Here is a 24,608-nt window from a genome sequence, read left to right on the forward strand (position 1 = left end):
GCAACAGGTGCTGATTGAATGTCAGTGCACACATTGCAATAAAATCGTCGGAATGCTCTTGTCTCTTTAATAGATCTGGTACACAGGAGTGAAAACAAGGTAACTTAAACTGACTCTTAAAAAAAAAACATGCCATAAGACTGAAAATGTTAGAAACCCTCCCTGCATGAACACCTCATCTATTTTGTTCTTTCCTTTTCTTCCTCTTTTATAAACCATTCAAAGAGTTCAAAGTTGCTAAGGAGTTGTTGTGTTTCAGCCATCTCGATATTTGTGTTTGTCTATGTTTTTTCTTCTACTTTAAATTTTCAGTCAGGATTCAGTCTATCTTAGTTTTTTCTTTCTCTTACAATTTGTAACACACACATGCACACACACACACACACACACACGCACACACACACACACACACACACACACACACAACCACAAAATGTAGCCTGCACATGCTGTAAACAGAATGAGTGTGAGCTGGACCATGCCAGTCTTTCCTGAGTCCTGCTGTTATGTCTTTTTTTTAATTAGAATTAATCATTCAGTTAGATGATATTTCAAAATCTTAAAGCTTCATTTGAACAGAGTTCTAGCTCACACAGAGGCAAACACACACACACACACACACACACACACACACACACACACACAGAGTATTACTTGACACACTTGTTGAAAACAGTAAAAGTGGATATATACTCACAGTCCACGGAGCCTGAGCCAGATCTTTTCTATCTGTTCTGGCTGAAGGTACTTGAGGGACGTGCTTTCAAACTCCTCGATCTCTTTGGTGGGAGACTCCATGTCAACAGTTCCAAATGTGCCAACCAGAGATCAAAGAGAAAAGTTTAATCCTTCTTAAGTAAGAGGAGTGAGGAAGACACAACACCGCGCAGATGGATGTCGCGATGTGGTGGATCCCAGGACGTGACCGAGGTTTCCTCTTTCCTCATTCACTTTTGCACCCACAGCTCGACGCACCAGCCGTCCGTTATGCTTCCCTTCATTTCCTCTCTTTTCTGCCTTGTTTATATGAGAGAGAGTGTGTGTGAATGAAACTCAATAACACTTAGTGCAGTGCAGCGCTCAAGCAGCTGTGGCAGTCGTGAAACATCCCAACTGTACCCCTTCCCTGTTCACCCTCTCTTGTCTCTCTCTCTCCTTTCTCTCGCTCTCGCTCTCCCTCTCCCTCTCTCTCATGCGCTCAGTTCTCTCCTGTGTGAGCACAGGGGTCCTGGAGCCGTGCCATGCTCTCCCAGCAACAACGGGATGCAGACAGCAGGGCAGCCCAATCCGGGATTAACGCTTACTGCCGAGCTCTTCAACACAAGAGGGAGGGAGGAGAAACACCACCAGTCAAAGAGAGGGAGGAGTCTGGCTGATAATGAGAAACCATGTTCTGTTCGTCCAGTGGGAATCCAGAGGAGGTGAACAAGAAGAATTCGAGAGGAGCAGGTGGGAGAGACCTTTAGTAGAAGAGATGACGAAGGTGTGAATTCCCTGAAGTACTTAAAGAAAATATCTTAATAAAAACAGATTTTAAAAAGGACCTTTTCCTGTGACACGCTGCAAAAATGATAACTTTTGCTTTTAATTTGTGCCTTGTAATTTACAGGCATGCATGTGCCTATTTCATCATGGATATAAAGGTAAATGTCATCAAGCAAATACAGACTTAGACTTAGTCTTAGTGTAGCATATTCATCAGAAAATGTAGATCCTATTTTTGTTGTGCAACATATTAAATGTCATGACAGAGAGGATTAAAGAGAGCGCAGACAGCGCATTGACACTGATTTGACCAAGATTACTCTGATCCATTGAGCACACTCTGGACCGTCCCACATTCAACCCCCTTTAATACAAGATGTGAAACATTCATCTCTCTTGTTCCTTCTTACATTCACACAACACCGTCAACATCCAAAAAACAACGATGTTCTCTTTGAAATGTCCTCTCTCTGATGTTTGGTCCCGATGTTACCAGGCCAGTTTCTAATTTAAGATGGTTTTATCATACCCACAGCTATATAAGCCATCATGACGCACGGGCCCCTGCATATATTACATGTCACATTCCATCCATTATGAAGCCTGCATCAGTTATTGCGTACTGAAAACAAGAGGTGCTGAGCTCTTTGGTTTCTGCTTTTCTATTTAGGCTGGACCTTTGCATCATTATTATTTTTTTTGTGATCAATTTTTTATTTAGAAATGTACAAAGAAATTATATCAATTACAACTGTTTTTCCCCTTTACCTCCCCCCACCCCTCTAGAGCACATACATGGATAAAAGTGCATATGTGCAAACATCAGGATCAATCAAACTTCCAAACCTTCCCACCACCCCCATCCACCCCGTGGCGACCCCATCCCTATCCTGGATCTCTCAAGGAAAACATAGAAAATAAAAACACATTTTAGGTCAAGCATGCCGCACACTGTCCTTAACTATATTGTAGGCTGCATCCCATGCTTTAAGGGTCTTAAGGCTGGCTCCATGCATTTGGGCCACAGACCATTCTATCTGAACAAGTTCAAGAAGAGAGTTGGCCCAATGTCGCCAGGCCAAGGAATGTGGCGGTTGCAATCTCATTGCCAACATTTTCTTTGCTGCACTGAGGCCAGCCCATAAAATGCGCCTCTGCTGCAAGGACAAGTTTAAATCGACCTTTGCATTATTATTGTTTATTTATTTATTTTGTTTTGGTGTTGTCTTATCATGAGGAATAAATATTGCAAATAGTGTCATACAGAAATAATTTGATTGACTTATTAACTTAAGGAACCATTTCATATTCCAACATTTTTGCAGACCTGACAGATGATAGTGATTATACAATTTTCAATTCCCTGGCACTTTTCTCTTTCCTCTTATTTCTGCAAGTCCAACAGAAAGGATGTTCGGATGACTCAGCCTATACCCCCTTATTCGAGCCCCCTACCACACTCTTAGGTCTTTCAATTACTTGATGCAGGATGCAGGGATAATGCTAGGGCGCCACCTCAAAGAAGCTCCTGCTTTCATCTGTGGAGATGGGTCCTCCGCACGGAGAGAGGAGAGGGGGTCTGCTTAAGTGCCATGACGCCTGCCGATGTTCTCTTCAAAGGCGCATGTTTTCTCCCTCTGTCCCTTTGGCTTTCAGTTTCTTTCACTTTCTGACTGCCATCCTAAATCCACTCTTCATAGCAGTGTTTTTTCTGCCTCTTTGTGGAGGTATGCCAGGCCCCAGGAGACCTCATGCCATGGGCAGAGTTGACAGGTCAAGTTGAGGGGAAACCACAACAGTAACTTCACATTGCACTGCTTGCTGTTCGCAGGTTTACACCCCGGGGACACGATGTACCAGGTCATTTGTGTGTGTGAGTGTGACACTGAACAAGGTTGAGGCTGGTGAGAAAGGTTCTGTCAAAAACTGCAAGGACTAGGAAGGTCAACTCAGGATGCATTGCACTAAGGATTGAGTGTTTATGCAGAAGAAAAAAAGCACATGTTGAATGAAGAAGTACTTAGAAGTTAACAGATGACATTTGACTGAATTAGAGCGTACAATGTGTACAATGCTGCTCATGACACATTTTTGGAAACTTTGCAAAATCATCAGCCAACTTTTCTAACTTCCTTTTTTTTTCTGACACCCCAAGTCCAAACAATTCTCGCAAATCTCCTAATTATGATGAGCGGCTTTTATTCCTACATGTATGCAGCTGCTTTATGCAGCTTTACAGACATTTGCTTTCTAGGCTAGTCGCACTTTGTACAACTTAGGATAGCAATTTCCAATAATAAGCCATCTTTAGGGTTAGGTATATAAAACACTCACAAAAAAGTGAGATATGCATCTGTAATGATTTGAATCACTCAGAGACTTTTCATTACCTAACACCTCTTAACATGTTTTTTTATTTTTCATAGAACAAAATATACTTTATACTAACTAAAGGGTTGAACAAATGACTATACTGCTTTTTGACTCAAAATCTATTTTCTGATGCATGAAATAGCAGGGTAAGAGGAAGAGGCCTTGAGAGAGATGTGGAACCGGAGCATTTGCACCCAAGAAAACCTGCATTACATTGCCGGCTGATGAATGAAACGCCTTGAGGAAGAAAAGCCCAACTGTGATATTCTGGCCTATTTGAACCACCGATTTGTGAGAGGGAAACAAACAAGAATGTTGAGCATGTGGTGAAGTGTTAGATACACTGAAGTCTTTTGCTTTTTCTTAATTACATGTTGCCGTAAAAGACTCTGACTGCAAAATAAGGAGTAATTATCAGTCTGAAATTACACATTTTGAGTCATAAACATCCTCAAAAAGAGTGCAAAATGTATCATTTGATGAAGCTAGGTTAAAAGGGAAGAGAGGAAAATATAGCAGAATGTCAATAAAAGCTATACAAGCCTAGCTTTTGGGGTGGGGGGGGGGGGGGGTACAATGATGTAAGTCTGAGTGAGTGATTAAGGAACAGAAAGGAGTTAACACATGAAGCCAACATTTAATCCTATTTCAAGACAGATGCACCAACACAAGAGGCAAAATAATTTAGAATATGTCCCTGATTAATTATTTTTTCAACAACTGCTTACAAAAAGGATCTAATGAATCAATTCTTCAGGGAATTAATAATTTGTATGAGTATGACGGAGGGACTTGCTGGAAATTACGCCCTGCTAAGGTATTCTTGTCACTGTGCGCAGGCTCCCTTAAAGCGCACACATCCAAATCAAGACATTAACAGCCCCGGCCATTTGGAGGTACATGAAAAATTCAAATCTCATTTAAATTTTTCCAGGCAAGTCGATAAGGATATCTATGCATCAAAATAGCAGTCGCCTGAGCGGTAATGACCACATTTTGAGTAAGATCATCCATCACAAAATATGATTTCCCACCTATACATCAGTTCTCTTTTTGTAACAGATTGGGTCGAGATGGAATGATGGGTGGGAGAAATTGAGGGCACTCGGCTATATAGCTTTGTTTATTTTCACAGTGATGGAGGTGGAAAAACACACCAGAGAAGAAACGTCCTATTACTTCATCCCCAAGAGAACGTCCTGTAGGTCAAAGATGGTGCATACCAAAGCCGAAGTGACGATCATGTGAGGAGGGAAGCAATCAGGCACCATTATTCAAACAGCCTGGCAGCAGTCGTCCTGAGAAAAGGCCTTCTACAATCCTAAATTCTACAATTCAGTTTCACCTGTGTCTTGTTTCTCACACCTGCTGATTTTCCCCCAGTGTACTCTCTGGCTGTGTCCCAAATCACTCACTATTCACTTAACAGTATAGTGAGCCTAAGCACAGTGACTATATAGTGAACTATATAATGAATATGCCATTTTGTAGTGATAACCAAGTTCTGAGTGACCTATAAAGTCCACTTATTGTATCCCACAATGCATTACGAAAAGTAGTGTACAACAGAGGGTCACTAGCCGAGCAATATATACCATCATGCATTGCGGTTCAAGGATTTTTGCTAGCAGAAAGTGGCACTTATACTCGACTGCTCTCAGACAGACGAGAGGAGTAACCAGCACGAACACAGAAACTCAAACATTTCATATTTGGGGGGCGTTTTTACTGAAACAAAGAAGCTGTTTTAGGATTAAAGGATTTACAACAGAACAGAGTACAGTAAGTTTGTCCTAATGATGATGACAGACACAAGACTATCGTCTTTAAGCACAGACAAAGGGGTTTGGGTGCAAGATATGGTACATCATTCATTATGAAATTAATATTTTATATTTATTTATTATTTTCAAATGTTTTGTGACGTTATTACTGAAATTCATGCCGTTATTTACTGTTATTTCTGATCCTCGGCCTGCGTTAAGCTTAGTTCTGTGACAGAAAAGACGTCACTGTTGGCAGCCGGTGAGTGAGCAAAGTAGGGCCCGAAATGTTTTTTTTTACTGAGTCAAATGAGTGCACTATATAGTCCACTACATATTACTACATAATAGTACAGGCACAAAGCAATATACTGAACAATCTCATTTGAGTTGTGTTTCTTGCCACCAGATTACTGAACTGCAATTTGTACTCTACTTTAAGCACTGGTTTAATTCACAAACTCTGTCACTTTGGCTAACCGCTAACTGTCGTCAGAATAGCATTGTTAGCTTTGACCATCCACCAATCTACAAGGGTAGATTTTAGTAGGTGATCTGAGCCATATGGAGGCAGCCGTGTAGTCTAAATGCAGACAGGATAAACAGAACAAAGAGCTAAAAGCCGCTTAAAGGTGTAAATAGCTCTGGATTTGGGTGTTGCATCTTTATTGCACAAGATCCCTTTTAGGAAAAATCGTTATTTTAGTCATTGTCTATCTTTTGAGATATTTATCAATGGATTTATAGTTACCATAAAACCTCTTTAATTTTTAGGGTTGTTAATAACAGTATGTTTCTTTCTCCTCTTCTGTTGTGTTGGTCGTATGTGCTAACTGCTGCATATTATAAACCTTACCTCGCTAAAAACAAAGTTTATTGAATTGAAAATGAAAAAATGTAACTCAAATAAATGTGTCTTTACTCGTTAAGTATTTTTCATATATCTCCCAATGTGGTCAAACATTTTAAATCTAGATTTGAATTTGTACGTTTTTTCATCAAAACAAATAAAAAAAAGCCAGTGTTTGTGGGAACATGTTTCAATGTCATTGTAACTTATGTCTCTGTCACCAGCGAGTTATGGCCACCATAAAATATTCCACTATAGATGGTTGATTTTCTGTGAGAGAGTTCACTTCGGGGTCAAGGCTCTGAACTCACCACACTCACACATCCTGTAACTCACACTCTTACTCTGCTGCCTCCAGCTGGTAAATGCTCCGATACTATAACAACATTTACATTATCTGACAATAAGATGTGTGCAAGGCCCTCAATAAGGGGAATGTTTACATCATGGGTGGCTGGTTACCAATTCACAGGGTAAAGTGAATACACTGTCACAAGCGAGGTTAGAGGTTACGAGGTAAGGATGCGGTCAGATTCAAAGATGTACCCTTTATGTATTTCCAGCCTTTTTGTGAATGAGATCAAAGAAAAGGGAGTGATCTTATTACAGAGGCTGTCGAGTGACAAAGCATTTAAAAAATAATAATAAAAAATAACCCAATTAAACTGATTTCTTTCTTTTAAATAATAACCAAAAATCGTATTCTTTTATGTGAAAAATTGTAAGATGCATGTAGACAATTTAATCGTATTGATCATAGCGAAGGGTTCCATCTTCTGTTTCATGTAAATGGTTAATAGGGTGTACTTATATAGTGTTTTTAGTCTTCTTACCACTCAATAGCGCTCCATTGGTGGCAGAGGATGCTATGTAAAGTGCCCATCAGTTTTAACTAATACCCATTCATGCAAATACATTTAAATGCCACTGGCTATGCCACTCTGGAGCAGTTCGGGGTTCAGTTTCTTGCTCAAGGACACTTTGACGACAGGAGCTGGAATCAAACCGCAGTCCTTCCGGTTGACAGACGACCCGACTCTGCCACTGTACAACAGCTGCCCTGTTAGTTCTTGTACAGTAAATTGTAAAGACTATTTCAGAAATATGTGGCGCCATGTGACAGCAGTTATACAGCTCTTTAACATTACAACTGTGAGGTTTCGCCTCACTCACTTTGATGAATAGCTTTCCCTTTGCCCATGTGCTTGCAGTCACTCAGGCCAGCAGAGGCTCATTAACCGGCTGGTGAGCCTGGTGATGGAGCTCATTGCTGCACAGAGGATGTCGATGGGGGTCTGTCAACCTGCTGCTCCAGCCAAAGGAGGGGTCAGCCGCTAAAACTGTGGGCTACCACGGAGGAGACAGTCGCCTTAATCAGCTGCAAAGTTCACAGCAGCACACAGCTTCCAATTAAGAGGCAGATAAATCACAGAGCTGACCATAGAAGAGTGTCTATGTTTCAGCTGTATGTGTGCAAACCTGTTCGATGTGACTGTGATGATTTTTGGTTTGCTACACAGATTTTTGGTTTGCTTCTATTCTATTTCATAGTACATGTACATCTCTGAAATTGCAAAAAAAAAATGGATGAGAAAAGCATTGCTACTAGTTTACATTGTGGCAAACCAGGGGAAACAGCCCAATCCAGAACAGGGGGCAAATCCCCAAGCTCAGGCTGGGGGGAGGTGATAGAGGGAGTGTTCTTCCCAGTTCAAGGGACTCATGTATTGTATAAACAGTCCATTCACACTAAAATAAAAACAGCGTGGAGTGAGAATGTCCGGACCCTGATGCAAACTCTAGATCAGCCGTGAAGATGTCCTGAAAACTCTGTCATTTCACAGTGCCAAACTACATCAGTTAAATGTGTTCATGAAGTGGGATAAATAAAAACATATGTCTTCATAGTTTGAGCTTCAACCTAGATAATGTTTGACTTCAGAAGGGGGAAAACAAAAACACATGTAAACTAACAGATGACATAAATTAACCTCTGTGCCAAAACAAAAATCGCAAGTAAACTGGAAAGTATTATCTATTTATGTGACATGGAGATGTTAACGCGCATCTGCAACTATACAGTTGAAAAGGTGCACAAATATTCATGACGCGAAGGAAATGAGGCGCACTACCACCTTTTGTGCAAGCATGTAGCGTGTGGCAAACAAACCCGGTGTGCCTGTGCCTCAGGAGCTACGGATGGCAAACCTGACCCTGGCCCAGCAGCTAACACTGAGCCAAACGCAGCAGCCAACAGTATGCCATCTTCCAGTATGGTGCTGTAGCCCCTGGGCACTGGGGCTCACCTGCAGCCCATCAGGTAATCATAGCAGATTTACTTAAACACCAAGCAGCAAGGTGAGGGTAAGAGAGGCTCATTGAGCAGGAGAAGAAGTGTCATGCTGATAACCACCTTCTGAACAAACAGACTAAACAAAGGCTCACAGCTCTCTGTTTGGCTCTGTTTGGCTCAGTACCATCATGTAAAAATCCTCATTGTTTTTTGTGCTTCATCCTTTTAAAAGTTTAGCTTTCTCTGCAGTTTTGCATTTGAGATGGAAAAAAGAAAATCAATCAATCAATAAAATTAGTGGAATCAGAGAAGCTGCGCTTATTACGCTGGTACTACTAAAGCTACTGAATAATAAAGGATGATGCTGGTAACTGTTAGTAATCCTAAGAAATACAGTTTGCAATGTGTGGATTGGTGTTATGGGGAGATAAATGATGAGATATGAAATAAAAGTCACAATTTGTTTGTGCAACAAAGTAAATGGTAAATTTACGATAGCACATGTCACAACCAACTGGAAATGGCACACTGCAAAAAAACAAAAAAAGGGAAATTACAGAAGCAAAAAGTATCAAGTAGAATGTGTACCTTCAGACAAATCAAGATAAAAGACTCTGCCATACATATCCCATTCAAGAAAAAATAGCCAGTTTGACCTTTGTTTGAAAACCCCATACAGTCCATTCAATAGCCAGCAAGTGCTTTAAAATGCAGAAGGCACCTCTAATGAGCAGAAATACCAGCATGACACCAGCCTCACAGATGAGTCAGCGTGTGTTGATACACTAATGGCCGCATATTGTTTTCTATCCCTCTGAGTATGCACATGATTGTGTTCTAGCTCAAGCTGTTTTTCAGCATCTGCTCTGTATCTCAAGTGTTGAGCAGCTATTGAGTTTATCTGTAAATAAATAAAATATATACAAATAGCTACAAAGATAATAAAGGAGCATTGTAATTTTATCTGTTAGGGTACTTGAAGTGAAAAGGAGTGTGGGGTTTAAACAAAACCTTTGAAATTTCACTATGTTCAGCAGACTTTTACCTTCATTCAACCCCACTTTATGACAGCCAATAGCTGCAGTCCTTTAACTCACTCACTCCGATCCTGCCTGCAACAGATCACATGACCCCTCTCCATTCTCCAATAAAATCTAATTATCATTGCCCGGAGAATAACAGCCAGCTCTGGCCTCGGAGGTGACACATTGGTTACATCATTTTATGGATTACTGCTAGTTCTGCAGCCGTTTAATCACCTTGTACCATAATCTAACCATTTGTCATTCAGCCATAGATCCCCACAACTCCCTGTGGATTTGCCCTCTATTAAACACAGTTGCAGGGGCCGAAGACTTCCCCTGACCTTGGTGGGACTTCCCAGACAACGACAACCAAAAAAAAGAATATAGACGTCAACTGAAAAATGTGACTCATGGAATGGATGCAACAAAGCAAGAAAGATGTACTCAGCTGTTTTCTAAAGGCTACGTTGGTTGTGAAATCGCCTTCTTCAAAAAAACAAATTCAACAGTCAAATAACTTAAACAAACCAGAAATTTGCATGGAGGTTGTTCTTTTAAAAATACTTTGCTTTAATGTTATGATACGCAGCTTTCCGGGTGACTGATGTCCATTCAGATATGCAGTCCACAGTTGACTCGGTTCTAAGTATTTTAGACCAAACAAATTCTTCTCTTTGGTTCCCCAAAACCAGTGGTTCTCATTTAATTGTACTCTTGACACAAGCTTCCTTGAGTTGGTGGGAGGGGCGAGTATGTCTTGCCCCACGTTGTGGCAATAAGGCAGGGATAACAGTTAGAGGGGGAGGGGTTCACGTGAATAAACATGGATGAAACATGTTTGAGTCTCAGAATAACACAGAGCTCTCTGTGAGAGCTAAAAACAAAAAGCCCAGAGGGAGTTTGACATCACTCGCTTTTAGTATTTAATTACTCAACAATATATTTAGTTGGGATATACTGTATTTGAAATGTGCTATATTAAAGTTTAAAATGTTGCATATTATACCTTTAGTGTAAACTGTAAGTGCCTTTTGCTGGCCAGTACACAGTTATGCAAATGATTCTGCCTCAGCCAAAGATTTAGCAGCATCTGGCTTTTTCTTGGCATTTGTCCACCAACCTGATTAAAGCTAAAGTTATGTCCTGATATATGACGCTGAAATAAGTCACTGTCACCACAGACAAACAGACTCTTTCCTTTATGGAAGATATGAGTGCTCAAAGCTCTCCCGCACGGACTATGTTTTTTCTTTCAAATCTAGACTGTGGCTGTTAAATGAAGGAGCAGGTTATGTCCAGTCAAGCGGAAAATCGCTTTCTCCCTGTCACCACCCATACTCTGGAAAAAATTACCTGTGTTCTAGGGGGGAGCCATAGCCAAGAAACAGCAGCACAGTAATCTGACATAGCATGGAGAAGCACCAGAGAAAAAGAATGTATTGTCAGAGGGACTTTTGGAAAGTGGAGAAAGAAGAAAAATGGGGTTTCAAGCAAATGCCAGATAAATGTGGATATGTGTTGGTGCTTACTTCACATGTAGCTCCCTGGCTATTCTGCATACAATTAAAACCTTGTTATCGTGTACTAGGTGCATTTGAAGTATCCTGTGACGAACGCTCACTCATCACCACCTGCGGCATTTGAACCGGTCTCCAGAGCCACCAAGGTTAATTGGAATCAGGCGTTAAAAGACGTTCAATATTCTAAAAGTGACAACAAATTATGTTAATGGTGGATTGAAGTCCTTGTTATCAAGGTGGAATCAATCATGCCTCTGTCCCTTGAGGTCAGCAGCCATACATAGCAATTAGCAGTGTGTGTGTGTGTGTGTGTGTGCGTGTGTGTGTGTGTGTGTGTGCGTGGGTGTGTGTGTGTGTGTGAGTGTGTGTGTGTGTTTGTGTGCGTGTGTGTGTGTGTGTGTGAGTGTGCGTGTGTCGAGCTTGTGTTACAAGAATGTTAAATGTCACACTGTAAATTATCCTTTCCATAGAGGAGGGTGTACTTTAAGTATTTCTAACTTAATCATCATTTAACATTTATCCCAGTCCAAAATAGAAAATGAACACACAAACAGAAGGATGCCTGATTGTATGTGTCGACTTGTTTCCTTGCTTTAAGGTGTATCGATGGTATGCAAATTAGTCCTGTGCAACAATAATTAGCTGGACACGGCTATCAATGTCCAGCTGCAGCGCACATACACCTCACTTCACTATAATTAGCTTATAAGAAACTGAAACGGTAAGCAGCAAACCTGATGGCTGTTTTCTCTGTGGCATCTGGTTCGTCTGCTGCAGGAAGGTCATCGGCTAGAATCTCTTCAGGACTTCGCGGGTCATTCAGGGGGGCCTTCTGCTCTTTACCTTTGATCCCCATCCCCGCCGTGATGGCGTTCCACAAAGCACTCTGGGACTTTGAGCCTACAGAAAGAAAACAACAAACACGAGAATCATTTTTGGATCATTTTGTGTAACACAATTAACCAAGCTTTTTTTGTGTACCTGGTGTTAGACTGTAAACATTATCCAATCAAAAAAAAAAAGCTGTAAATCTCCACAAGAAGTACACGGTGAGAAGAATGAGTGCCTGTACAATGCCGCCACCATGTGGCTATATTTTGTCAATGCCTGCATAACCCTTAAAAGAAGTAAACTTAACACAAGTAAGCAAGAATAAGTTGTTTACTGAATGTAGATAAAACCCTAATCAACCATTTCTAGATCCTCACATTTTTATAAACTCAATGTTTTTTTGGTTTTTTTTAAGTAAATGTGTGTTTAAGGTCATAGAGAGAGCAGCACTTAATATTGAAAAAAACTCATTGAAATTACTCATGGATCATTTAGCAATACTTTCCTTCACGTTCTCCCTCTTGGTGTTCAGAGAGAAGTTGTACTGAAATCTTTGTCAGTAAGTTTTATAGGTTTATGCATAGTATATCAAACATTTCTAGAAACTGCATTCCTCTCGATCTGACTGAAGTGATCATTAGTCTCAGCAGCTGATATCTCATTAACTCAGGGTAAAATGACCCCTTAATAGGGTCCTCTGAAAGGTGAAATGGTTTGAAATGGATGAATTGATGAATAATGAAGCATGACTGATAACGAATGAACGTTAAGACTCACGTGCAAAACTGGCTTGTGGTCTGTTGGAGCTCTCCGCATCTTCATTCGCCACTGGACAAAGGAAATAGAAATGGCGGAGATTAAAGTGTTGCCGGAAAGTTTGGTTTAAAAACATGCTCGTGTTCAGACTGATACAAGGAAAACACACAAACATATATCCTGTTTTAGAGAAAAAGTCTTCATCCTGCCTCTGGCTGTTGTTTATTTCTTCACATGCTGTGCCTATACTCTATCAGAAAGGTCATTAACCATTCCGTTAAACTCAAGATTTGCCGGGGGGCGCTGGTGACACAGTGGTTAGTGTGCGCGCTCCATGTATGGAAGCTGTAGTCTTCCTAGTGGGCGGCCCAGGTTCAAATCCAACCTGTGGCTCCTTTCCTGCATGTCATTCCCCACTCTCTCTCCCTGATTTCCGACTCTAACCACTGTCCTATCTCTCAAATAAAGGCACAAAAAAGCCTAAAAATAAATCTAAAAAAAAAATAAAAAAACTCAAGATTTGCCTTAATGTGTGATTTAAGTGATTGCAAAAGTACTATAATCGTAGCTGTCACTTTAGAGACTGATACCCTGCTGAAATCCCAGCCCACGAAACACTTGACACCATGTGTACATTTCATAAAGGAAGTTGAAGAAAAAACTTTGTTCTAACTGACATGACTATATGTTTTCCTTCAAACAGTCCTCCAAATTTGAAGATTAATTTAAGTGCGTTTCATGATGGGGATTTATCAAGAAAAATATAGTTTCATTACGAGGATAAATCTGAAAGGGACATTTAGTTGAGGCTTATTTATGAGTCTGCACATTCAGTCCTTCAGCACATGAACCAGAATTTCAAAACTAAATCTTTTTAGGAATCATGTCATCTTTGGGTAGCAATTTTCGACTTTAAACACTCTACCTACAACGTTGACTCTAGGCAGTCGGTAACAACTGACATGATTGTGACTGGACTGTACTGCGCCTCTCCGCATCTGAATGGATGATTGTTAAAGACCATTTTTCATACATGACACCTGTGAATTGAAACTTTTTGTGAACTCTTATTACAATCTGGTGAGACACCTGCTGTAAAAGCAGTGAAGTCATGTGCTCTGAATGGGCCTAATACCTACATGGATAATCTGGGTGCTTAACTGGAAGATAAGAGCAGGACTGTACTACCACTCAGGGCTAAATAAACGGATTCACCTCAACCAACTTTGGCCCAGGACATCTGGCAAACAGCCAAAGGAAGACATAAACACGGACTATGATCAACCCCAACATTAAAACTGGAAAACATGTCCAAACATAAGTGGTAAGACAGTAGAAACATTGAAAGTAGAAAAATGATTAGCATAATTCTACAAGTGTATTATGTTTGCAGAGCGGCTTAAACAGGATTTCCCTGAAGTGTCTCATTGTTTTTCGATTAACTGGAAGCCAAGTCTTTTTTTTGGTGGAGCACAGCCAACAGACAGCGGAGGGTTCACCAGGTCATCACTCTTAGGACACAACACATGGCGCAGAAACAGGGATCAACTTTATTTATAGTTTCAATCTTTCAAGGAATGGAAACATCTTATCCAGGCAGAGGGTGTCCACAAAAGCAGATCCAAACTTAAAATACTGATGGGATTTTGGTTCAGTCTGCAACCGCCATTGGCTCAGCTGTTGCAGACGGAAGATGTTGCACCCTGAAATAGAGCAGCCAAAACAATACAGTCTCAGAATCAGCATGTTTAAAACCTGCAGGCCCCAACTAACCACAATAAGGTTTAGGTTAAACTTAGTGCTTTTATTTATATGGTGCATTGCACTGTCCCTGCTTTGTAATTCAATTCTACTGTTTCATTTCTTTTGTACTCTACATAGTAAATCCTTGTAATTTGCCTTTTTTTATATCCACATTTTTCTTTAATTAGCAGTTAGTAGGATTTAGTGGCAGCTAGCAGTGAAGTTGCAGATAGCAACATGGCAGTCTCTATATAAGAGGAAGGGCTTCATAATAAAAAAATAGAACAATTTTCACAAGCAGATGGTTACACACCAATGAAACATACTTATGAGTGTTATTTGCCAGTTTGGAGCAATTCTGGAGATGCCTGATAAAAAAAGAAGTGCAACAAATATACAAATACTAAAACCGTACAAAGGCTATAGCCAGACAGATAGCATCAGAAAACAGCGTAATATTGGTGTCCAGGTTTGTGAATTCACATTGCATTACGGCCTTGCAGCAGCGTGAGAGGCAATGGCGTGTGAGCACACAGTGGGAACTTCACATTCACACACTCAGGGATGCTCACATCCAACCATTACGCCTGTTAGCTCTGTTACTACCTCCCATGGCAGATCAGGGATGTAAATAATTTGGCCCACCATTCCACAGCCGTGCACTGCGCTGCACAGAGGCGAAACGGGTGTCCCACCCTCAACAGGCAGTCAGACCCCATTTGAAAGATGCTCAACTTGCTGTGGCACCTGTCAGTCACAGATTCACTGTCAGTCTCCAATGAGCAATAGATATACAGGATAGGGCTTTTTTCAAGAGAGCATCATTTACAACAAATTTAGTAATTGTAGACCTAATATTATCAAAGGAGTTTTGATGTTTTCATAAATGGTGACGTCAAGAACCCTTGCAAACCTGGCAGAGGCTCTGACCCTCGGCATCATACAGATGGACTAAATCCATTGAAAAGATGAACATCTGCATACTTAAAGCTTAGTTCCACAATCTGTTGATGTTTAGGCTTATCCCCAATGGGTCATGTGACCTTTTTAAGGCAACCCAAAGGGTGATGCAAAATCTGAGCATCATCAAAAGCCCGTTCTGCAGATCTCTGACAAGAAAGAGCTGTTGAATACTATCTCCAAAAGAATGTTTTCTTTCTGGCACATTCAGCTGTCTACAAATAAAGACGAATTTGTTTAATTTCATTAAACTTGCGAATGCTTTATCCATATAAGTTCAGTGACAAAATACTTCAATATTTATTTTACTGTTTTCACAATCAGCCTCACTCTTTTGCCAACCTTTAACTCATGCTCCTGTAACTGCATTAAGTCTTGTCATGTAATCTGGAGCCTGTGTTCCTTCAGGGATTACATTTTGCCATTTGTGTCAGTGAATAAACCTTTACAGATAGGAAAGAAGCAGACACCATGACCTTCAGTTCAGCATGTGTTTTTTTTTTCTTCTATTTTTTTTATACCATTTCTGTCTAGAAATGAATCTGTCATTGTGCTAAATGGTGCATTGGAGATTGGTTGACACTCTTCAAGATAACAGACAGCCATGCTGTCAAGAGGACACGGGCAAGTTTAAACGTTGGCTATGCAAGATGTTTGTTAGTATATCTCAATAAAAGACTCCCACTGGCAGAGCATACAGCCTATTCATCATCCTCTTGTGATAAATACAAGCAATAGTGTCTGATTTAGGGCAATACGAATAATCCGATTACATAGAGATCTTGGGTGTACAGCAATTAAAACATTGAGTAACTATTAAAAGAGAATGTATTTGACCGATTTGAATTGATTGAGTCTAAGCCTTATTTTATTTTGACTTTATCTTTACATATCCTAATTAAAATACTTGCATTTCTGTGTAACAACAGAAAGCTCTGTGTTATGAAGAACTACATATACATTGAAAAATTAACTGACAAACCAAAACATTTTTTTCCAGAGTCTCGGTTGCTTGCCCTTTTGCACTTAAGCGTCCACAACTGTATCCGATTAGAACACTGATGTGTAAAATCGCTCCAATTCAAACTAGAATCTAATTAACCTTTCGGCCTTGCGAAGCACAAGTTTATGTTAAACCTGTCATGCACCAGTTAAATGTATGCAGCATTCAAGTCAAGACAGTGCCAACAGTGATGCCTTTAAACTGTTTTGACTGGGATGTATTCTATCTTCTGTATGAGAGGACAACAATGAGCACCCACCTGCTTTCTAGGCATACACTTTTTAACTAAACCGGAGTGGAGTGTTTTCCTTTTGTATTTAGGCAAGAGTGATTCAAGACTATCAGAAAACAGATTATCATCTACTTATATCCGGAGAAGAATCGTGACACAATTGGTGCTGCCATCCTTGATTATGCTGATGTTATCTATGGGAACACCTCAGAGACAAATCTTCGACCTCTCACTATCTTATACAACAGTCTCTGTAGATTTGTTCTGAGGTGTCCATATAGGACCCATCACTGCCTAATGTATGAGTCCTTGAATTGGCTGGCTCCCAAGTCCAGAAGGACATTTCATTAGTCGCTATTTACTTTTAAATGTATCTATTTTAATTTTCCTCCGTACTTGAAACAATTTCTAATCCCTTTCAGTTCACAGTATAGCCTAAGGCATACTGATCATCTATTTTTCCTCACACCAAGAATCAGGAAAGAAATTGGTCGCCGTGCATTTAAATTTAAAGCTCCATCAGACTGGAATAACCTACCTCGCTCACTTAAACCTATCACCTCTTTTCATATCTTTAAATCATCTCTACTTACTCATTGTCAAACATCCTGCTCTTGCTTTTGATTTTCTTTGTCTGTTGGACTTAGTTTGTCTGGACCTGCTCTCCTCTTGCTTGCGCTCGTGTACCTCATATCTACATGTATGTACTGTTCTGTACCTTGTGCCTTAATGTTGCGTACATTATGTGTGTAAGTACTGTATAGTGTGTATGCATATATATATGCAGAGGTTTTCCTTTATTTTTTTATTTTTTATTATTATTATTATTATTATTATATATATTTTTTTTTTTTTCTCTTCAGATTTTTTCTGATTGTGTAATACTGGCTGGTTGGTGGGTGGCTAGGCTTGGGGGAGCATTAAGTGTGAGTGAATGTGAGTGTGTGTGTGTTTGTGGTGTGGGTGTCTCTGTGTTTAAATGTTTGGTATTATGTTTTGGATTTACCTTTTATTTTGATTTTGTATTATGATGATTAATTTATGTTTTGTAAGGACCCCCTTGAAAATGAGATGATGCATCTCAAGGGGCTATCCTTGAAATAAATTACAAATTACAAAATATGCACCACGGAATCCCATCCAACCAATCAACTACAACCATGTCCAGGGAACTGTTGTTAAGTGAATGTTGACAGAGTGGTTTCAGAAATTTAAGAAATGGAATTTTTCCAAACAAACTCTCCAAATCCATCTATGGTTGTACATACTTGTTGCTCCACTAGAGTAAATAGTAGGGTCTACTTTTCTTTTCACGTGGCAAATTGTCAAGCAGTCATAGTGTTTAAAATGGGTACTGCAGTCCAAATTCAAAACACTGGAGAGAGCTGTATCGCCCTGCCCCCTCCTCTCTAGAGTCGATGCACACACAGGTGAAGCTTCAGTGTTTAGCCAGCTCTGCATTGGTCTTGAAACCTTTTTGTGTTCTTAACGCTTTTCATTTCTCAATAACAGCTCCGATATTTATCCTACTTTTACCACGTCTCTGCTCATGGAGCTTTATAGAAAAATGAAGAGGCGTTTTAGGTCAGGTAGAGTTATAGACAGTTAATATTAATGGACAATCACCCATATGTGAGGCAAAGAGCTGGAGCTCAGGCGGGTTTTAAGCCTCTTGACAAACATTATGGATTATCTATCAAAAAAATCATTGGGGAAAAAAAGTATTTTTAGTATAAATACTTGTTTAAGTGCCCAAAACAACTGTTTTGCCAATACAAATATTTGAATGCCACGGTTTCTTTATTTCTTTCAGGTTTTATTTAACAGTATTTTGTGTCACTGTCCTGACTCCATCCTCTATCCTCCCTTGTCTTCTCTATCTCTGCCTCTAATTTGTTCATGCCACCCCAACAACTCCCCATCATCGCCCAGTCTTTGCAGCTTTATCATTTGATCAGTCTCAGCTGAAGTCATCTGCCACAAAAATCACCAGTCTGGACTGCATGTGAAGATTCATCTAGCTGCTGCTCAGGGCACACCCCTCAATTAAAATGTCTTTCTCAAGAGTTTTGGTGCCAAAAACTTCTTGACAAGACTAATTATCGCATCATCTGTTATAATAAATAATTATCTATACTTCATTTACTTGTCTCTCTTGACTGAAGTATTAATTAATTCAACAAATTCAGTCCTTTGGCAAAGAGCAGGGAGAGAAAAAACAATACTGTCACAATTTAATAATAATTATTCAACAATGTAATATATGATAATAAAAGTTCACTCTGATTCTATCGTATAATATTTCATAATTAACCTTTATTTGATACATTTTACTTCCATTATGCTGGACTGAAGATGGATGTTGTTTTTAAATTGTGTCCGATTACACTTGATAAACATATTGTTAAAACTGCGTTGTACAGTATAGTTTTTAATTAATCTAATGTTTAAAAGTTAATTTAATTCAGTTAAAATAGTACTTTAGGTTTTTTTATGATATGCATTCATGACAGCCAAAACAGCAGTATTGACAGTGACTACATTATTGTGATGAGGATGAATAAGTTGTATTGAGTCGATTGTACTAAATTTGTAGTTTATAAAAAAAAACACCCTTGCATAATGCTGCCTTTTGGGAGACAAGCAAAAAAAACGAAATTACAAGTTGAGAATGTATCGACTCTTATGTGTCGAAAGCATAAGATTCAATCATGTTTAGGGATTTTCGATTATCTTAGTTGTCTGAGATGTGATGCTTAAAAGGTACCAAGTTAGTTAACACCCGATCCATTACATAACGTTAAAGTGATGTCTTATTAAATGTAAATGCATCACTGTTATGTAGAGCACTGGGTCCAAACCTGGGGTGTGGGCCCCCTCTACGAGCTGCTCCAAACATCTCAAGGGGGGCATGAGGCTATGTCTGCTCTGAGGTTGTCAAACTTACATTTGCACATATCAACTAAAACAATGATAACACACGTAGATAAATGGAGCACAATTTACATTTCTCCTCACTCAGACACATCAGGTTTCTTATTCGGCCACATCTGGATTTCAGGTTCTAATAAAAACATTCAAAATATATATACATTTGTGACAGTAGAGTGTCACTTTTCTCTCCTCTCCAAGGAAAAATGGTTTGGAACCACTGATTCAGAGAGATATGTTGGGCAAACTGTTATCCCATGAGGGCTGTAATTGCACATTAAACAGGGATATTCTTTACTACATTGTCAAAACACAAAAGACAAAAAGAGACTTAGTGGTGCATTAGTTTCCAATAAGATTAGCTGCCCCAAACAAACTACATTTGAGTGTAGTTATAACTTATTCATTGCTCTGTTTGTCTCTATCCTTATCTTTCTTCCTGCATCTCCCGCTTTTCTACTTTCCAAGCCCAACACAGTTTTAGCAGATGGCTGTTCAACATGCGTCTGGTTCTGTTTGAGGGTTAGGCTGTGCTAATGGTGGATTAATGTTAGAGCTTTGTAAAAGATATGACAAAGAGTAAGGTCCTTTATCTGCTGTTTTGTAAATTATCTTGAGATAACATTTGTTATGAATTGGTGCTGCTCAAATAAAGACTGATTGATTGATAAACGTAATAGTAGACACAGCCCTTAGTACTTGTCTTTGAAATACAAAATAACGGCGAAAGACGCAATTAAGAGCACACAAATAGATCCACAAATAAAAAAGAAGTGTGCCATGTCCTTGAGAGTGGGCTGATTAGTTAATATCCGTTTTTTTCCAGGTGAGCTTTTGCAACATCATCAGAAACATAACTGAGCTAACAAGCCTAACCCATGACTAAGCAGCACAGCTCGATTCGAGGCAGAGGCTGCCAGCTACAGTTGGGGCTCCGGGTTTAATAGAAGTGAACACGAGGTGTCCAGCCAGGCAATGAGGTACCGGCGCTAAGGAGTCACGCTTCAGAGGAGATGATTGGCAAAACGCAGTGCGGACAGAAACCTGGTCTCAGTGGACCATTGATTGTGACACTTGTAGGTTACCATGACAACTGCCATGCTTGTGGATAGTATGGCTGTGGTGTATGCCTCATGTGAATGAGGCAGGTTTTTAGAGGTAGCACAACGTGTCCAGTCAAGGTGAAGCTTTGCAGATGAATGTATATGGGATGATGAAATCTTGAAGGGCTGCTTTTAACATTTTACAAAAAGATGCAAACTACTTGAACACACATCTCTTTCTGTTTTTGAGTCTAAGCAATCCTCACTATAAAGATGTAAAGTAAGAGCACTTGTAGCTGGGCCACAGTTCAACCTAAACATTACACTCTGATGAAACTTTAGGACATTCAGTGATAAGTAAGAGAATATGGAGAGGTCTATTTTTGCTATTTTAAAGGACAAGATTCTAATATTTAGCGGATCTATTCGGAAACGGAAGATTATCTCCCGGCTGTGAATAACTTACATTTTGTGTAAATTATGGTGGCCTATGTAAACAAAAGTGGTACGTCTGGTGTTGAAAAGCTGTAACTTGTGCATTTGATTTGTAAGTGAATGAAAGATAGATGCATCTTTTTTGTAATACTTTTTTTAAAATAGCTGTTTGCAGGATCCACAGCATATCTTTTTGTGGCTGCATAAGATAACTATAAAATGACAAAGAAACATATATGCCGTTTTCATATATGCACTCCAGAAAATATCTAGATAATTTCGGGAGGACCGCTCCGGAGATTCTCCCAACCTGGCCGTTCACACATGCTCCTCACAGCAGGAGACTATCCCTGTCAGACGGGAGGTGGGGCGGGGGTCTCCTGAGGTAAAATGTGACGTAAAAAAACAACGCTGAAGTAGCAGACGAAGCAACAGAGTCCGCTACTTCCACATTGTTTATATCAATGCTACGTGTAATCCAACGGAATGACAATATCAACAAATGAGCGGAGAATAACATACTGAGGAACAGAAAACGTAATGCAGCCGTTTAATTACGTGCAGTATCAGTATATAAACGTCACCCCCCCCCCCCCCCCTCCCATTGGCTCGAGGTGAATTCTCCAGAGAATATTCTGCGGCGTTCTCACATCAGCCCACTTGGGTTTGCTGCGGAAAAAATACTAGGGGTCTGGCAGGAGAAACTCAGAGTGAAGTCCGAGCAAAAAATTCAGCTGTTTACGTTCACATATACAGCTCCTCCGGGAAATATCCTAAGTTTTTCAGGAGATTTCTGAAAGTTTGAAAGCCCCATAAGTAAACTTTGTTCAAGAAACTTCAATGTTCAAAATACCAATGTTAGGGCCGCAGATTTAGCCTGGCGTTGGCCTAGCTGCTGTCCAATGTGCAGAGGATAAAGTCCTCGTGGCTGTCCCAGGTTCGGGTTCGAGGCCTACCATCAACATTTGCCTCACGTCACCCCCCAATCACTCCTCCCAACATTTCCTGTCTCTCTTCACTGTCCTATCCAAATGACAGCAAAAACGGCCCAAAAATATCTCTGGGAAAGAAAAAAAAACAGTTAAGTGTACAGTCAACAGATTTGGTTACTTTCATATAGCATTTGAAGCTACAGATTATTAATTTAAGTTATTTAGGGGCTTCAGTATTAAATTAAGACTGATTCATAAGTTTATATTTATATGTTGATATCTTAAAGAGTTCCTGACTTAACACAAATTGTCAGAAGCATATGTTTAACCGTAGATGGTGTATCTAAAGGTCTTTATATTCATCTGATGTGTTGTGCATCACATAACACATTCAATGAATGAACTTACCACCAGCAAATGTTAGTGTAGAAAAAGAACAAGCTTAATTTTTGACTAACTCCTGAGGGAAATAAATGGCTCAATTCTCCTCCTCTCCATGTTCAACATTTCATCATGTTATGCTCACTTCTGTTTGTGGCTGGGCTGGCTGCGTGGGTTTATCACGACCTTGTTAGCTGCCTGCTACATCTGAAAACAAGGTTTATAAGAGCAGAGAGTGAACCAAAACAGTAAAGCTGCGGGCTGTGAAACCCAAACGTAGAGCTTAAAGCTACTAAAATGCTCTGTAAAGCTGAGGAAAGGCGGTTGATCATTGTCACTATGAAGGACAGCCACACTACAAATCTTTTCACACTGTAAACATTCATCTATTGAAAGGTGCAGCATCAGCAAATTCACCATCATGATTTTAAAAAGATAAATAGTTCCTAAAATGGCCCTTCTGCATCCTGACTGTATCATAATTAAAAAGTTATTTCATATAGAAAATGTACAATTTTTTGTGTGAAAGTGTGTTTGTGTGTATGTGTGTAATTTTAAAAGCTTGTTGGCTGTTTAGCCTGTGACCAGTTTTGTCTCAGCAGGTGGTTAACTGTCAGCCGTGGCAGACACCCCTGCTGTGACAACACAGTAACACAGGGTGCGGCAAAAAAAAAGCAGTTCTTGTGCCTTATATTAGTTATTGTTGATTTACACATGAATGTAATGTGTAGTGTATTGTTTTGTCAACAAAGAAACCTTTTTGTTCGAACTTTTGAGAGATAACTTATTCTACTTTGTTTGGTAAAAAGACTGAGTGTGACAGCAGCACATGTTGTTTGTATCGAAGTTGTGACAGCAACAGAGATGTAACAAGACTGTCACTTAACCTATCATTAACTGTCATATGTAAGGGCAGAGTAACTGTACAGACCCAAGCACAGCACCGCTCTGTTTTTAACACTCAATCCTGAGAGTTTTCACGAGCGCTACAAAAATAACCAAAAAAAAAAACAAAGCAAGTGGCACATAAGTTCATCAACACTCCGGTTGTCAAGACAATAGGATGAATTCCTGGTGACGTCAGCAGCACACGGCGTTACTCTGAAAGCCCTTGTTTCCATGGTGTAGTTGCATTACAGAGGTGAGCATCAACTTCAGTAGAATGGACTAATGTGGCGAGTTTGAGCAGAGAGGCTGAAATGTGATGTGTTTAACGATGCCGCCGCTGTGTGCAAAACGCCTCATTGCTCTGCCTCACACTCTCTCGCACACATGTATTCTTCTCCTGTCACACACACACAGACTTTCATGCATGTAGCTCGCATGCAAACACACTTCACCCTACTCTGCTTACCCTGACAAATTCTTACCTATGGTGATGTTGAAGCCGTCAATGCTGAAGGTGGCACTCCGACCCTTCCTAAATCGATGTTTCTTGGAGTTAGCTTCCATCACTTTGGCAACCAGTGGCCAGTCTTGCGTCTTTCAATCTGTTTCAAAGCCTCTTGTCAGTTGTTTAAGTTTTTGTTTGTTTAACTCTCCGATTAGACAGAAAGAAAAGGCAGTCCACGGACTCCGGTTGGTGCTGAGCGCTGGAGGAGAACTGTTATAGACTCACCACTTCACAGTCACAGAGCTGGAGAATTTAACTCAAGTACTTCTCCGCCCTCTTGTCTTTGTTGTACATATCTTTTATCCCCCTCTCTTCGCTTCTCACACCTCAACAAGCTCATTTCCAGAAGCTTACGGCTCTTGATTTGTTTTTCTTCTCTCTTCTCTCTCTCTCTCTCTCTCTCTCTCTCTCTCTCTCTCTCTCTCTTACTCCACCCCTCCCTCCACGCTTTCTCTCTTCGTCTCTCTTCCCCAAGAGGTACAGTAGGTGTGTGGTGGTTGGCGGTGGTGGAGGTGGAGGTGGTGTTGGTGGATAGGAGGAGAGGACATCTCTAGCTGTCTTTAAATGAACATGACTCCTCCTACTGTCAAGGATTTATAGCAAAAGCTCAAAAAGCCCAGAGTTGGTATAACACTTGGCCTTTCAGAGTCTATTCTAGT

General features: G+C 40.1%; 1 protein-coding gene across 3 annotated transcripts in view; it reads right to left on the reverse strand.

Annotated features, from left to right (window-relative positions):
- pde1cb (phosphodiesterase 1C, calmodulin-dependent b) overlaps nucleotides 1–24,258 on the reverse strand; it is an 86,583-nt gene extending 62,325 nt beyond the window's left edge. For 2 of the 3 annotated variants that reach the window (XM_061045008.1, XM_061045007.1), the window contains exons 1-3: nucleotides 23,927–24,258; nucleotides 12,918–12,968; nucleotides 12,044–12,209 (exon numbers count right to left, since the gene is read on the reverse strand). In XM_061045008.1, the coding sequence (XP_060900991.1) occupies nucleotides 12,044–12,209; nucleotides 12,918–12,968; nucleotides 23,927–24,008 (299 nt within the window). In that variant the 5' untranslated portion in view covers nucleotides 24,009–24,258. Of the gene's footprint in view, nucleotides 1–697; nucleotides 1,316–12,043; nucleotides 12,210–12,917; nucleotides 12,969–23,926 lie in introns of those variants that run through there. The other variant, XM_061045009.1, reaches the window with a different exon arrangement.
- Nucleotides 24,259–24,608: the final 350 nt, after the last annotated feature.

The sequence above is a fragment of the Labrus mixtus genome, chromosome 8 (genome assembly GCF_963584025.1).
Source record: "Labrus mixtus chromosome 8, fLabMix1.1, whole genome shotgun sequence".
Classification (NCBI taxonomy): Eukaryota; Metazoa; Chordata; class Actinopteri; order Labriformes; family Labridae; genus Labrus; species Labrus mixtus.